The sequence below is a fragment of the Quercus lobata genome, chromosome 2 (genome assembly GCF_001633185.2).
Source record: "Quercus lobata isolate SW786 chromosome 2, ValleyOak3.0 Primary Assembly, whole genome shotgun sequence".
Classification (NCBI taxonomy): domain Eukaryota; kingdom Viridiplantae; phylum Streptophyta; class Magnoliopsida; order Fagales; family Fagaceae; genus Quercus; species Quercus lobata.
In genome coordinates, this window is record NC_044905.1 from 29,335,335 (window position 1) to 29,350,924 (window position 15,590).

The window sequence follows — 15,590 nt, forward strand, 5'->3', positions numbered from 1 at the left end:
AATTAAAGAATGTAAGTAATGCACACTATCCACCACATCCCAACTCATCTGATTAATTACAAAATTACGAATTTTAAACATGACACCATCAACTACTACGCAAAGTGATCATATTAAACCCAAAAAAGAAATAATAATCTGATTTTGTCAACAGCTTATGAATAAGCACGAGTTTGAACACATAGCTCCCAGGACTTCGGGAAATCAAGAGCTACTTATTCCTAGATGATTAATGACAACAATGTTCAACAACAAGACCCTAAATGCCCTCAATAAAGCAAATAAGCCAATTCTTTCTAGCCGTCTAATATATTTGCTCTACTAGTGCATTCTATTTGGTTTCCTACAAATAAGCCAATTCTATAAAGCAAATAAGCCAATTGTTGAGAGAAGCAGGGAGGCGGCAATGGTTCAGTGGTTGTGCGAGAGAAGCAGGGCTATCGCCGGCGGTAGCTAAGGCTTGGGCTATTGCCAGCGGCGGCTAAGGATTGGGTCTCCATCGGCGGTGGCTAGGCTTGGGTTTTTCTTCACTCCCTCCCCTTCTCTCTCTTGTGGTTGTCAATCTCTCTCTTCCCCTTCTCTCTCTCTCGCGCCGTCGTGTGTTTGTTAAACAAAAATCAGATTTGTTTTTAATGGGTCAATATAATTTAAATTTCATCTAACGTGGAAACTGAAATTTTTAATTTCTTAATTAAAAATATGCTACATCATTAAAAAAAAAGTTAAGTCATTGTTTCGTTAGTTACGTAAGTAACACCACTAATGCTAGTTAGTAAAATGATTAATACAACTCAGTTTTATAATTTAAGAGACCAATTATGTTCGCTTCAAACTTAAGGGACTAATTGCGCACACAAGACAAATTTCAAGAACCAAGAGTGTAGTTTCGTCTAAATACTTATAATAACCATTAAGAAGATACTTATAGTTTAATTGATATTTTTTAGTGTTTTTAATGAAATTGTTTAAAGGTTAATCCATTTATAGATTCACAATCATTCTCATTGCTATATATATATATATATATATATATATAAAATCATTTATAGATTCACAATCATTCTCATTGGCACTCTTTTTCACTTCGAGAGATCAAATTAAGCAAAAACAGAGTCAAACGCACAATTCAATGGCCATTGCATTTGCATCTGTCAAAGTCAATCCTGGAAGCATCCAGCTTGCTTGTACGGCTCTTTAACCCATCTCCCCACACTTAATCATCTAATCCAGACCGTAAAATTCCATGGACCCCGCCACATACACAAAAAAAAAAAAAAGTCTCAGATCTTCAAATCGAATCGTGATCCCAGTTTCTCTCTCTCCCTTGCTTCCACTGTATCCTCATTCCTCACTGAGTCATTTCCTCTCTCCCTCTCTCTCTCATGTTTGTGACAAATACGAAATTTATTTATATTTGGAAAGAGCCCTAACCAACAGTGAAATTCATTGAATGGCGATCGCATCTCCTTCAACGCCAAGCTTCTCAGCTTCCTTCTGCTGCACTCGGACCGAGTCAACTCGCTCCCCCACTCGTTCCCCTTTTTCCATTTCCTTCACTCGCCGACTCCAACCTCACCCTCCCCTAACTCGTCAACTCGCCATCTCTTCGCGTCTCAACTCCTCCAAACCCTCCGGCGCCGGCGGCTCTTTCTCTCCGGACAACGGAGGCGGAAGCGAACACATCCAGTATGAGCTCTACCACGAACTCTCCTCGCCACAACGCCGGAGGCTAGGAGCGCCGGTGTTCGTCACTCTCCCAGTCGACTCCGTTAGTACCGGCGGCCAAGTCCGGCGTCTCAAGGTCATGGCGCAGTCGTTCAAAGCTCTATCAGCCGCCGGTGTCGAAGGCGTCGTCGTCGAGGTCTGGTGGGGACTAGTGGAGAGAGATGAACCTAGGGTTTACAATTGGCAAGGGTATTTGGACCTCGTTGCCTTAGCGAAACGGTGCGGTTTGAAGGTCCGTGCTGTCATGGCCTTTCATCAGTGTGCCACTGGGCCTGACGATCCTCACTGGTCAGTCTAAACTCTCTCTGATATATATATATATATATATATATATTTTTTTTTTTTTGTAATTAAAATTTATTTTTCGTGTTTCGATTATGAATTTATTATTGCAATGTGCCCCCATTGATTAATGTGTGCTTTAAATGTTTAAAAACTTAATCTTTGTAAGTTATTTTCTTCTGCATAGAATGATTCCAAGGAGAGAATGCCTGAGAAATATACACTGTTGAGATTTGAGAACTAATTTAGATATAGTGGTTCTCATGAAGGTTTCGAATTGTGGGTCGTTCTGGATATTCTAAAAATCCAGAAAATTAGTATTAGATACCTGGTAGTACAGCTAATACAAAAAGTAATTTTTTCCACATGACTTTTTGAGCTTATGCCATATTTGGCGTTTGTAAATGGGTGCCTGCACTCATTAAGGAAGCTTCAAAAGGTTCCTACCTGTATTGGAAAATAGCAAAAGCTAATAAAATTCTACCTTAATGGTCCATAAGGGCATCCATTAACAGGACCCGTCATAATTTTTTTTTGTATTGGATGGCTTGCTGGAGTAATACATGGGATCATGCTGATTTCTGATATATAAACAATTTCCTAGCGTGGTTCTTACTTTCTGCACTGCTTTTTAATTTTCGTGAAATCAAATGACACGTTTAAGGCCTGCTGGACACTGATTGCTTTTATCACTAGAGACTTTTGAGGTGTTGTGTTAATTTAAGAACCCAGATGCATTGATTTAGCTGTTAAGCTGGATGATTTAAATACTTAAAAATATTTGAAGGGCTGTCTTACCTCTTGTTATGGAAAAAGTATCTCATGCATCGGATATATGCATTTTACACTCTCATGGTGCGTGGGTCTCTCACTGTTGTGGAGCCCACACGTTATTAGAGGATAAATGCATATATCCAATGCATGAAATAAATATTGCTGGTTATGGGGGCATATCGTCGATATGGAACTTTTTGGCTTTTACAGTTTTACTTTTGGTTAATCTAATTTGGTAATTGGAGATTTCTCTATGCATGTTCAAAATTTAATGCCGCTATAAATGCAAATAGTTTTTTATTTGACGTCTCCATGTTTTTGTTGTTACTCTTTTAGAGTGAGAGGAAATCCTTAAAGCATGACTTCTATTTGACAGTAGGTGTCAAAATTATAAATCTAGTTAGTCATTTTTCCATGTAATATTTTGCGGTTGATCCTATTTGATGTTTAGTCTGAAATAGGAGTTAATCTGCTTTAAGTTTTATGTTGGGTCTTTGTTGATGTTTTTATTCAAAAGCTGTTGTTTGTGGTTGCTAACTCTGAAAGTTGTCCATATAAAATTATAGGATTCCTCTTCCTCTATGGGTGCTTGAAGCGATTGACAAAGATCCAGATTTAGTGTATTCTGACAGATTTGGAAGAAGGAACATGGAATATATTTCACTTGGATGTGATATTCTTCCTGTTTTGCGGGGGCGATCGCCAATCCAAGCATATACAGATTTTATGAGGAACTTCAGAGACACATTTAGGCCATTTCTTGGGGTTGTCATAACAGTAAGATGATGCCGTGAAGTTTGGCATAGTCATAGATGCCCCTTGATATTAAATTAGGTGCTCAATGTATTGGCTGTTCATTTTTCAGGGAATTCAAGTTGGGATGGGTCCTGCTGGTGAACTAAGATACCCTTCGTGCCCTACACAGAAGCTAACATGGGCTTGGCGCTCACGTGAACTTGGAGAGTTTCAGTGCTATGATAAGGTAGGTAGAAACTTCAGCTTTATTTACAAGCTTGGTCTTTCTTTACACAGTTGTTCATTAATATTAGTTTGAAAATCTTACACTTTTAACCCTATAGTTTCAAAAGTAATAAATTAAACCTTGAGGTTTGAAAAAGTAACAAATTATACACTCGGCTCATAAACCCAATGCCATTCCACTTAAAAGGATTTAGGTTTAATTTGTTAATTTAGAACCTCACGTGTAATGTGTTACTTTTGAAACTATAGGGTTTATTTTGTCGAACTCCTAAACTCATAGGCTTTAAAATGTAATTTTTTCTATTATTTTTTCATCTGTTGTATTGATTTGATTCCCCTGCTTCTTTTTCTTTTTCTCAAATTGCTCCTGCTAGTATATGCTTGCATCTTTGAATGCTTGTGCTCGAGAGATAGGGATGCGTGAATGGGGAGATGGGGGTCCCATAGGTGCAGGTAACTTAATGCAAAATCCTGAACACACTGAGTTTTTCAGAAGCAATGATGGGTCTTGGACCAGACCATATGGTCAATTTTTTCTTGAATGGTACTCGGGAATGCTGCTGCTACATGGAGACAGGATATGTAGGGAAGCTGAAACTGTTTTCAGGGGTACTGAAGTTAATACATCAGCAAAAGTGGCTGGTATCCATTGGCATTATGGTACAGAATCCCATCCATCAGAGTTAACAGCTGGCTATTACAATACTTCAACTAGAGATGGATATCTACCAATTGCTCGCATGTTTGGTAGGTATGGGTTTGCCATGTGCTGCACATGTTTTGAAATGCAAGATGAGTTAGAAAGACAGATGAACCCGGCCGGTAGCCCAGAAGGTTTTCTAAGACAGCTTCTATTGGCTGCTAGGGTTTGTGATATACCCCTAGAAGGTGAAAACTTTGCAACCAGTTTGGATGATGATTCGTTTCAACAGGTGCTAAAGATGTCGAAGTTTTATTCAAATGGTCTAGAGAAGCCCTCCTTCTCATTTAACTTTATGAGGATGGACAAAAACATGTTTGAATATCAGAACTGGGTTCGTTTTTCTCGTTTTGTGAGGCAAATGTCTGATGCCAATATTTTTCGTGCCAACCTAAGTTCAGGAGGTGATATAAACCTGTCTTCTATGTTGGATGCTACGAAAGTTGGTTTGGCTTTTGCATATTCTTGAACGGCTTCATCTGTTTGCACCATCAAGGCAGAAAAAGAAAATATTTTTACCAACAATTGATGTGAATACCTTATACATAATTCGATGACCTCTCTGATCTCCTGTTGTGAAATGTGTAGTAATGCCTAATTTTTTAATTATTTTTTCCCTTTTTTTTTTCTTTTTCTGAAAGAGTTATTTTAGTGTATCATAATACATTGCCTTCCCATATTTTTAAAACGGTGGGCTAATTATTGTCAACTTATGCTTCTTGGGTACAATTTGTGGTAATCTTTGTTACTTTCAATAATGTGATGCTGTCAAGTTGAATGACAAACAATCCTGAAATGTGTTATCCAGTTAATTGAATATTGCTACTAAGGAAAATAACTTCTAGGATAAAAAGTTTTGTGTTCTCCTGGCATGCAATTCTGTTTCAGCTCATTTCATGTAGACGGTTGGAGAAACCAATTAAGAAGGATTCACTTCTACTAAGGGCTGTGAATTTTAGTTACCCTTTAACCAATCTTGGAGTATTTTTTCCTTTTACCATATCTGAAAGTTTTGTGCCTTTTTGGTATAAAATGAGTTTAATATCTAAGGCAGATTTGACTGAGTGTAATGTCAATTTGCTAGTAGTAATTCAACCAAATAATACTCCACTTCCCCAGTTGGTCCTTTTCAGAGCAATAATCTACCCTTTGGTCTCACAGAAATGACACTACTCTTGGCCTTCAGAACTTTGAGGTCTTATACCCTTTTGATTACATATATCATATATATAATGGTATTACACACCCTATTGCAGATAAGCTTAGGGTTCATAATCAAGACATACAGACAAAGCATGCTGATCTAAATTATCTTTGTTACTTTTTCCAATGAATGTGAATATGTGATCATGTATGTCTGAACTCTGTAACAGCATCACATTCAGCCATGAACACAGGCTACATACTACCTTGTGGTGGCATACTTCAACATGATAGATGTGATAGGTACATAGCACAGCACTTGAACAATTATAGAATATCATGAAGACTGATTAGATTGCACAATTCTAAATCATCAAGGCATATTTGCCTTTTCCCATCAAGATGTATGTTGCGTTTCGGACAGAAACTCATTTTGTGTGACCTTAGTTAGGTCACCTAGCATTTTCAATGGATAGGAAGTTGGGCATGCCTTCCAATTTCCATGTGTAGAGTACAACCTTTATATTCTTTCTCAACTACTAAGAATCTCATCATATAAAAGTTCTCAGATAATGGCTAATTCTTCAGCCAGGTTTCTGCTTGTTTAGCTTATGTATAAACTACTTTAAAGTTTTATTTTTCAATTTTAGGTACATCTATACTTCTGTCAAACTTTTTTTTTAAGCCCAATAAGCCAATGAAAATAAACTTTTCCAATTGAGTAAAGTCGGTCTACAAAGTTTCACAGGGTCTGCGTGATCAACTATCTCCATAGCAAGAACAAAAAGCTTGACAAGCTCAGCTAGCTGAGTCCTAGATTTTTTGAATTAAAATTAATTCCCTTGCACAGTTAAATTATCCCGAATGGGACAGCCCACAATAACTTGCGCTGCTTATAGCCACTAAAGGTGATAGTGTTGCGCCTAGTACATATAGGAGGCTCAGTGGTGTATTAAGCTGGATTCGTTAACATTTTTTTTAAGGAAAGAAATGGGAAAGTTGGATGGTCAACTTTGTATAAGGTTCTGTGATTTTTGTGTGATGATGTGACTGCACAATCCCTAGAGTATGATTTAAAAGCCAACAAAGTTAAGAGGGTGGATGAGTCTTCAATTCCATTCTCTTGAGGAAAAAGTTTGGCTCTGAACATGTTTGGAGTTTATGTTACTTTAACCCATGATTTGACGATTAAAGAGACAATTTATGTGTAGTTTTAGTCACATAACTTTGTTAATGAGTCACGTGACTTGTATAGATAATACATATAAATAGTTTTATAAATTGCCGTGTAATATGCTTGGAGCCAAACATTGTTATTCTCTTGAAGCCCTCTCATATGTAAGAGGTGAGCTTTGTTCCTTACCATACAATAGGACATTAGAAAAAGATAAAAAAGGAGAATCAAAGGTAGGAAAAATACTGCTGTAAGGACTAAGGACTATGTAAGCTTGCAAAATGAACAGCAAACATCATGTGCACTTACCTAGTGTTTGACTATCGGATGTTGCACTTATCCACCATGCTTTATCATTTTTTAGCATGGCCTCTTGAAGGGAAAGCTAAGATTAGCTTAATTTGTGATGTTTTGATTTATAGTTTGACACAAAACAAGAAAGATGCATGCCATCTGATATAATCGTTAAAGTTTTTCAAACAAAATGGCAGGGTTTTGCTAAACATCTATTGTTCAGTGAACTAGCAACCTCAAGATGTCTAGGAAGATGTAGGGCTTGTATTTAAGTCACCTAACAGTTGCATTAAGTAGTTTCAGAGTTTCCAAACTATTTTTCTTCTCCAATTAATTGAAAAAAGTTATGTTGGCTTAAGCTTTTAGTGTCTTTGATTTAGGTGAGAAATCTAGGAAAAGTTGTACTTTCCCTCCATTAGTATTAGACTGACAGATGTAATGTCTCCCTAGTTTAGTAGGTTACAAACTTACAATGCCCCCTCTGCCTCTCCTTGTTTTTTAAGAGCACTTTATCCTCTTCTTTGGTATTTCTCCGTCAAATTAACAAAAAAAATTCATATATATATATATATATATATATATATATAAAGTGTCTAGACTCTCAAGCTAATGTCGTCAGTCCCCTCCAATAACACACATCAGTTGGACAAATACATCACACCCAATTTGAAGGGCTAATCGTTGTGCATGTGATGTGTTTGCTATTAAAGGGTTTTAATAAGGTTTTCACATGCCCAATAAATAATAATAAAGATGCTTTACTTATCTATTGACATCACTTTGAATGGTATATTAATCTATATGAGCATTCACATTGGTGGAACTATAAATTTAGTTGTTTGGCACCACAAAAACTACTTTATTTATTTTACCTTCTTACTTTATAAAGCACCTAACATTAGTTGTTTTATTTTATCTTTCAACACAATAAAATAATATATCTGTAGGAACCAAGTATAAGACTTCTGGGCCTTAAATCACTTGGGCTCAAAATTTATTTGTAGTGGGCTTGAGGATTTCCTACTATGGGTCGTTCTTGGCAGAGAGACTCAAAACAACACTCAGTTGATACTCACTCACTTGGCTGTTTTCTCTCAATTTTTCTGAACCCCTTCTTCTCCCAACTTTCTTCTATTTATAGCCAAGGTTAGTGGGGAGATTATGATTACAGCCACCGTTAGTGCTACTGAAGGTCCAATATTATCTGGTTAAAGTGGATGTTTAGGTGAGGGGGCGGTGCAGCATTTATGATCTTGGAACTTAGTTCCATCTTGACCGATTATGTTCGGCAACTCAGTTTCCCGTGCATATCATGATTTTCCTGGACAAGGCTCATACGCTTGACCGGGCAAGCTTAACCGGTCACCTCTTGGAACTCAATACCCAAAACTTGTTTTTACACTAAGGCAGTTTCAAGAAGGGCATAAGGTAACTAGACCTTTCTGCTGGGCCAGCGCCCAAAGCCGATATGGGCTTGGGCCCGGGGCCTATATGGGCCTGGGCCCAAGGCCAGTATGGGCTTTGGGATCTCGGTGCCGTACAATAGCCCCCCTTGATTCATACTCGGTCGCCGAGAAGAATCAAGGAGCTGTCTGGACCTTTTGACCTCGGGAATCTTATAACCTGGGACTCATGACCGTGGCTTCTCATTAATATCCATCTCAAAAGACGCGCCATTTCCCGGCGCCAGGCGCAGTCGCCATTATTGCCTGACGGTTCGTGAACTGAAGCGGCGCGCAAATCGGTTACGTTTGGCATTCACTGGGTCGCTCGTAAATTGTGCCCATTTATTGCTTGATTAAACGTTTCTTCTTCCCCCATTTCTTTTTGGCTCTATAAATAGTCCTCCTTTGAACATCATTTCATTTTTCCTTCGCCTCTGATTTTTTGTGCTTACTCTCTGCCGACCACATTTTTGTGCGTTTACTTGCTTGCCCAGTGTTCTTTTCCTCCTTAGAACCCAAAGTAAGTCTTAAGTTCCCTTTTGTAGTTTTAGGCGTTGCAGATGGGTTACTCTTACCTTCTAGAATCCTCGGCTACTTTGGCCACTTTTAGGAGTAAATTTAATGTTCCCGATGACGTGGATGTGGCTTACTGCCATGAGAGTGATATTGAACTCCACCGAGGGCGGGGTACAGCCTTTTTCCTTTGATGTCAATTTTAGAAGGTGGGGTCAGGTTTCCCGTGGATCCCCTCTTGTTAAACACACTCACTTACTACGGCCTGTGTCCCGACTAGCTTCCCCCCAACTTTTACTGGGTAGTTAGCTGTGTCAGTAAGTTGAACCACACATTTAACTTACAGTTAGACCACCATGATATTAACCAAATGTATAGCCTCTGTGGAAACAAAACCGCCAACTATTACCTAAAGACAAGAGATACTTGGGTACGGCTGATATCATGCCTACCTGATTCGAACAGGAACTCCGCAGGGGAGTTCGTTAGGGTGCGCGGCAACTGGTTTGCCAAGGACGTCCCTTGCCCCATTTCACGGCGTGAAGTGGGTTCGTACCATTCCCTTGATATAATTGCTTTCCTCCACTTCTTCTTTTCTTCTTATTGAAGTAAATTTTTATTACTAGAGACTAATGCATTACTTGCTCTTTTGCAGACGGCAAAGTGTTCGTTCAGGACCTCAGAGCCGTCCACGCCAAGGATTTAAACTTCATCCTTCGTTCCGAGATATACGTGCATTGGGACAGACAACTTCGGGCCTCGCACTTGATCCTCGGAGTGGAGTCGGTTTATTCTACCTGGCAGCCCTTCAAGCAGGCACTACTGGTTGACAGCCCCCTGCTATCATATATAGACGTCCGGTACGTAAACTTTTTGCTGCCGACACTTACCACCGGGGAGGCAAGGGAATTTGGTCGGCGGTTCACTTGCTCGGACGAACTAGCTCCTTTGCGAGACGAGTCCGCGGAACGGGTATCTCGGCGCCTCAGAGAGATAGCCCACGAAACCATACAGCAAGAAGACCAAGTACAAGAGCAGCCCATTCTCGAGAATCCAGCCGCCGAACCTCAACAACAAGTGATAGAAGCGGCTACCTTGCTACCTGAAGCTATCCAACCTAGTGGAAGGATGGTATCAAGGAAGGTCATGACAATAGACCAGTTCGTGCCTGGTGCCCGGCAACCCAATCAGCCCCCACCTTCCCAGGGTCGGGGTCCAGTGCCTTAGCCTTCACCCTCTTCGCAGGTCGGACAGGCCCGTAAGAAACAGAAAGTTACCGATTAACCTTTCACGGGCCCGGGAGATGTCGCTGTCCAGACTCCTCCCCGACCAACAGGAGGAATCGTTATCCGTGAGCCGCCAACCGAAGCTAGCACAGGGGTCGCGTCCTCCTCCCAAGTGGCTCCAGCGTGGAAGCCAAAGTTCCTGTTGGACGGTAAGCCATTGCCCTCAACCGCCTGTGTTCGGATGTGGGAGAAGGGCGGGGGCGGCCGTATTGCCCAAACTTTGGCTGAAGCTCTTCTTCTTCCCGAGGACGTGCATGCCTTTGAGGAGGGATCCGAGGAGTCTGTGGGGTGCCGGTTAGAGTGGCACGCCATTGCGGTAATTCTTTTGTCTATCTACTCCTTCATACAGATTTCCTTTTGCTTCTTTTCTAACCTTTGTGCTTGCTAGGCCACTCAACTGGCTCACATTGTGGCTGCTCGGGCACGGGATCTTGCCGAGGAAAATGAGCGCGAGAAGGGGGCGCGGGAGTTAGCGGTGAAATCGGCTAAGGAAAAGCTGAAAGCTGCTGAGTCTGCTGAGAAAAAGGCTGCTGCTGTGGAGAAGAACCGGGCATTGGCCGAAAAGAGGTATGCGGAGCTCCTGACCAAGCAGAATGAGACGGAGGTCAAGTTAGCCGAAGCCATCAGCCTTAACACTTCCAACGCCGAGGAGATAGCCGACCTCAGGGCAGGCTTGGTGGCCGCGGAGCAAAAGTGGTACGACGTAGGTTTCGCTGATACCGAAAATTCTGCAGAGCCGGTGGTGGCTCGGGCTCGGAATATGGGTTTTGAGGCCGGGTGGTTTGCCGCTCTCCAAGCAGTGGGAGTTCCCGAAGATTCGCATCTGAGAGACCCCGGCCAAATTCCATATCCGAGCCCTGTACTTGCTGCCCAAGATGCCTCGGTTGCTATTGACGAGGAGGAGACGGCCAGTATGAGGGAGTTGGTTGAACAAATCGATGCTCACGTCGAGCCGGAGGAAATGGAAGCCACCAGCATCCCGACTGTGCAGGAGCTTTTCGGTAAGGACCCGCCTTTCCCCCTGACCGTCCAGCAGGAAGTGACCCCGCCGACCCAACCTCCCAGCTGATTTTACTTTTATTTACTATCTTATTTTTAATTTGTTGGTTTTATTTGCCTACGTCACTGGGATGTGGTGACTGAACAATTGCCTTTATTTGTTTAATTGGTAGACCGTTTTCTTTTTCCGTTTCAATCTGTTGAATGAATTTATATCTGTTTGTATGTTTTGCTTGAATCATGCCAGTGCTATGGCCGCTTAATGGAATGATACCCCCAAAACCTGTTGTGCGGTGCTTTGGGTAATTCGAGAGCGCTAATGGACTTAGCATTTGTAAAAGGGTTAGGTTTTTATCATGCTTTAGTTTAACCGAGAATCATGTTTTCATCCTTAGAGCATTTAATTATAAGATTTAAACCTGTTCGGTGATTTTAGTTTAACCGAGAATCAGGTTTTCGTCCTTAGAGCATTTACTTGTAAGGTTTCCACCTGTTCGGCGATTTTAGCTTAACCGAGAATCATGTTTTCATCCTTAGAGTATTTACTCGTAAGGTTTCCACCTGTTCGGCGATTTTGATCGAGCCGAGGGTCAGGTTTCTGTCCTTAGAGATTTATTTGTAAGGTTTCCATCTGCTCGGCGATTTTGATCAAGCCGAGGGTTAGGTTTCTATCCTTAGAGATTTATTTGTAAAGTTTCCACCTGCTCGGCGATTTTGATCGAGCCGAGGGTCAGGTTTCTATCCTTAGAGATTTATTTGTAAGGTTTCCACCTGCTCGGCGATTTTGATCGAGCCGAGGGTCAGGTTTCTGTCCTTAGAGATTTATTTGTAAGGTTTCCACCTGCTCGGCTATTTTGATCGAGCCGAGGGTCAGGTTTCTGCCCTTAAAGATTTATTTGTAAGGTTTCCACCTGCTCGGCGATTTTGATCGAGCTGAGGGTCAGGTTTCTGTCCTTAGAACTTTATTTGCAATTCTCTTGGTGTGCGGTTACGGAGTCAAAAACAGCATATACAAAAAAGTTCACCATGCTCTTAATTTCAATGGAATACAAGTTCTGGCTTACACGGATGATCATGCGTAGAATTTCTTCAAGTTGTTGGCGTTCCATGGTCGGGGGAGCGGCCTCTCGTCAAGGTCTTCCAAGTAGTAGGCCCCTGCACCCGCGACGGCTGTGACTCTGTATGGCCCCTCCTAGGTTTGAGCAAGCTTCCCTGCAGCCATGTCTCGCATGTTCCCCACTACCTTCCTTAATACTAGTTCCCCGGCACTGAATTCCCTCCCTTTTACATTTCGGTTGTATCTTTGGGCCAGCTTCTGCTGATACTCGGCGAGCCGTACGGTTGCGGCCTCCCTGCATTCTTCTAGCCAATCCAAATGCTCCATCATCAGGTCGGCATTCTGGACGGGCTCAAACTCGGCGACCCGTGCACTGCATAAGCTCACCTCAGTTGGTATCACTACTTCTGCTCCATATGTCAGAGAAAACGGGGTTTCCCCCGTGGATCTCCTGGGGGTCGTGCGGTAAGCCCACAATACACTGGGTAGCTCTTCTGCCCATCTTCCTTTCGCTCCATCCAACCTTCTCTTGAGCCCGTTCAAAATAGTCTTATTTACTGCTTCAGCTTGGCCGTTACTTTGTGGGTATGCCGGGGTTGAATACTTGTTCCTGATGTCGAGCTCGCTGCAGAAGGTCCGAAAAGCGTTGCTGTCGAACTGTAGCCCATTGTCTGTTACTAGCGAATTCGGCACCCCAAACCTTGTAACAATGTTTTTCCATACAAACTTTTTCACGTCAGTATCCCGAAAATTAGCCAAGGCTTCAGCTTCAGCCCACTTTGTGAAGTAATCTACAGCCACCAGTACAAAACGGCGGTTCCCCGTTGCTCGGGGGAATGGCCCGAGAATGTCAAGCCCCCATTGTGCGAATGGCCACGGGCTGCTGATAGGATTTAGACGTCCTGCAGGCTGATGGATCATTGGGGCGTGCTTTTGACACTGTTCGCAGCTCCGAACGTATTCAGCGGCATCCTTCTGCATCTGTGGCCACCAAAACCCCTGTGTCATCGCTCTGTGTGCTAAAGATCGTCCCCCAGCATGCCCGCCACACACTCCCTCATGCAGCTCGGCCAGAAGCTCTTTGACTTTTTCGGGATGTAGGCACAAGAGGTAAGGGCTGCGAAGGACCTTCGGTACAACTTTCGGTCCGAAGATAGCCAGTACCAGGGAGCCATCCGGCGAATCTTGTTGGCCTCGGCCTCATCCTCTGGAACTTTATCTTCGGCAAGGAAGTCTATGATCTGGTTCATCCAACATGGACCAGCCACTGCTACCTGCGCAACCTCTACTCCGGCCTGGTCGGGAACACTCTTCACATAGATGCTTGGCTCCCTTATAAGTTCTATCGTGATAAGCCGCGGCGTGTCCTCGGTGGCCGATGAGGCTAACGTGGCAAGAGAGTCAGCGTGCTTGTTTTGTGACCGGGCTACCTGGGATATCTTTACCGTTCCAAACTGACCGATAATCTGCTTTGCCGTACTTAGATAAACTTTCATTCGAGGGTCCCGAGCCTCGAAGTCCCCAGTGATCTGATAAACAACCAGCAGAGAGTCCGAGTAAATCTCTACATCCTTTGCGCCCAGATGCAATACGGCCCTCAACCCGGCCAGTAGGGCCTCATACTCGGCTTCATTGTTCGAGGTTTTGAACCCCAATCTGAAGGAGTGTTCCAGTCGTATACCCTCAGGGGTGATTATGACAATACCAGCCCCGGCCCCCATAGCATTTGATGCGCCGTCCACAAATACCCTCCACGGGCGAATCTCCGCACTACAGATTACCTTGCCTTCGTTCTTGGGTGTGAATTCTGCGATGAAATTAGCGAGAACCTGTCCCTTCACTGAGCTTCTAGGTCGGTATCTTATGTCAAACGATCCCAACCGAGTCCCCCATTTGGCAATCCGACCTGTGAAGTCAGATCTCTTTAACAGTGACTGCAATGGATACTCGGTGAGGACGAACACCGTGTGTGCCTGGAAGTAATGAGGCAACTTCCTCGTGGCGTGCACCAGGGCTAAAACTAACTTCTCAAGGGGCAGGTACCTTGTCTCGGCATCTACTAAGGTTTTGCCCACGTAATACACTGGCATTTGTACTCCCCGGTCCCTTAGCAACACAGCACTTACGGAATGTTCGGTGACTGCAAGGTACATAAACAGATCCTCCCCGGGCTCCGGGGCCGTCAACCTCGGCGCCTTTGCCAAGTATTCCTTTAGTTCTCGAAAAGCCTCATCACAGCTCTCGTCCCATTGAAACCCCTTCCACTTTTTCAGAAGTTGATAAAACGGCCGGCAGCGATCGGCAAACTTGGAGATAAATTGGTTCAGGGCGGCTAACATTCCAGTGAGCACTTGCACCTCTTTAGGATTGCTTGGTGGTTTGAGGCGTTTCACGGCCTCTATTTGGTCGGGGTTAGCTTCTATTCCCCGAGTAGAGATCAGATATCTCAGGAACTTACCAGCCCCCACTCCGAAAGTGCACTTCTCGGCATTCAGGCGCAATTTCTGCCGACGTAGTATCTCGAATACTCCCCTGAGGTCTTCGATGTGCTGTGACTCAATTCTGCTTTTTACCACCATGTCGTCGATATAAACTTCAACCATGCATCCAATTTTTTCTTGGAACATTCTCGTCATCATTCGCTGATACGTGGCCCCGGCGTTCTTCAATCCAAACGGCATGACCTCGTAGTGATAGTTTGCATTCGGGGAGATAAATGCTGTCTTTTCTCGGTCTTCGGGCGCCAAGGCAATCTGGTGGTAGCCCTGGAAGGCATCTAGGAAGCTCATCCTCGGGTGCCCGTATGTTGCATCTACTAGCTGATCAATCTTGGGCATCGGGAATGGGTCCTTGGGACATGCCTTGTTCAAGTCTGTGAAGTCCACACAAACTCTCCATTTGCCGTTCTTCTTCTTCACCACGACAGTGTTTGCCAACCACTTCGGGAAGAATATCTCCTTTATGACTCCGGCCTCCTTCAGCCGCTGTACCTCCAGGTTTACTGCATCGACGTGTTCTTTTGACGCTCTTCTCGGTTTCTGCTTCTTCGGGGGGAATAATGGATCCACGTTGAGTCTGTGGACAATGAACTCGGGATCTACGCCGGGCACTTCATACGAGTTCCATGCGAAAACATCTATGTTCTGCAACAGGAACAACAACATCTCTACCCTTTCCCGGTCATTCATGCTTGTACCTATCTGGAAATATCTGTCAG

General features: G+C 43.1%; 1 protein-coding gene across 1 annotated transcript; it reads left to right on the top strand.

The window, feature by feature from the left end:
* Nucleotides 1-1,262: 1,262 nt before the first annotated feature.
* Nucleotides 1,263-5,201, top strand: LOC115975234 (beta-amylase 3, chloroplastic-like). Its single transcript, XM_031095938.1, has 4 exons — nucleotides 1,263-2,013; nucleotides 3,348-3,558; nucleotides 3,647-3,763; nucleotides 4,137-5,201. The coding sequence occupies exons 1-4, from the start codon at nucleotides 1,451-1,453 to the stop codon at nucleotides 4,929-4,931; spliced, it is 1,686 nt and encodes a 561-aa protein (XP_030951798.1). The 5' UTR covers nucleotides 1,263-1,450; the 3' UTR covers nucleotides 4,932-5,201.
* Nucleotides 5,202-15,590: the final 10,389 nt, after the last annotated feature.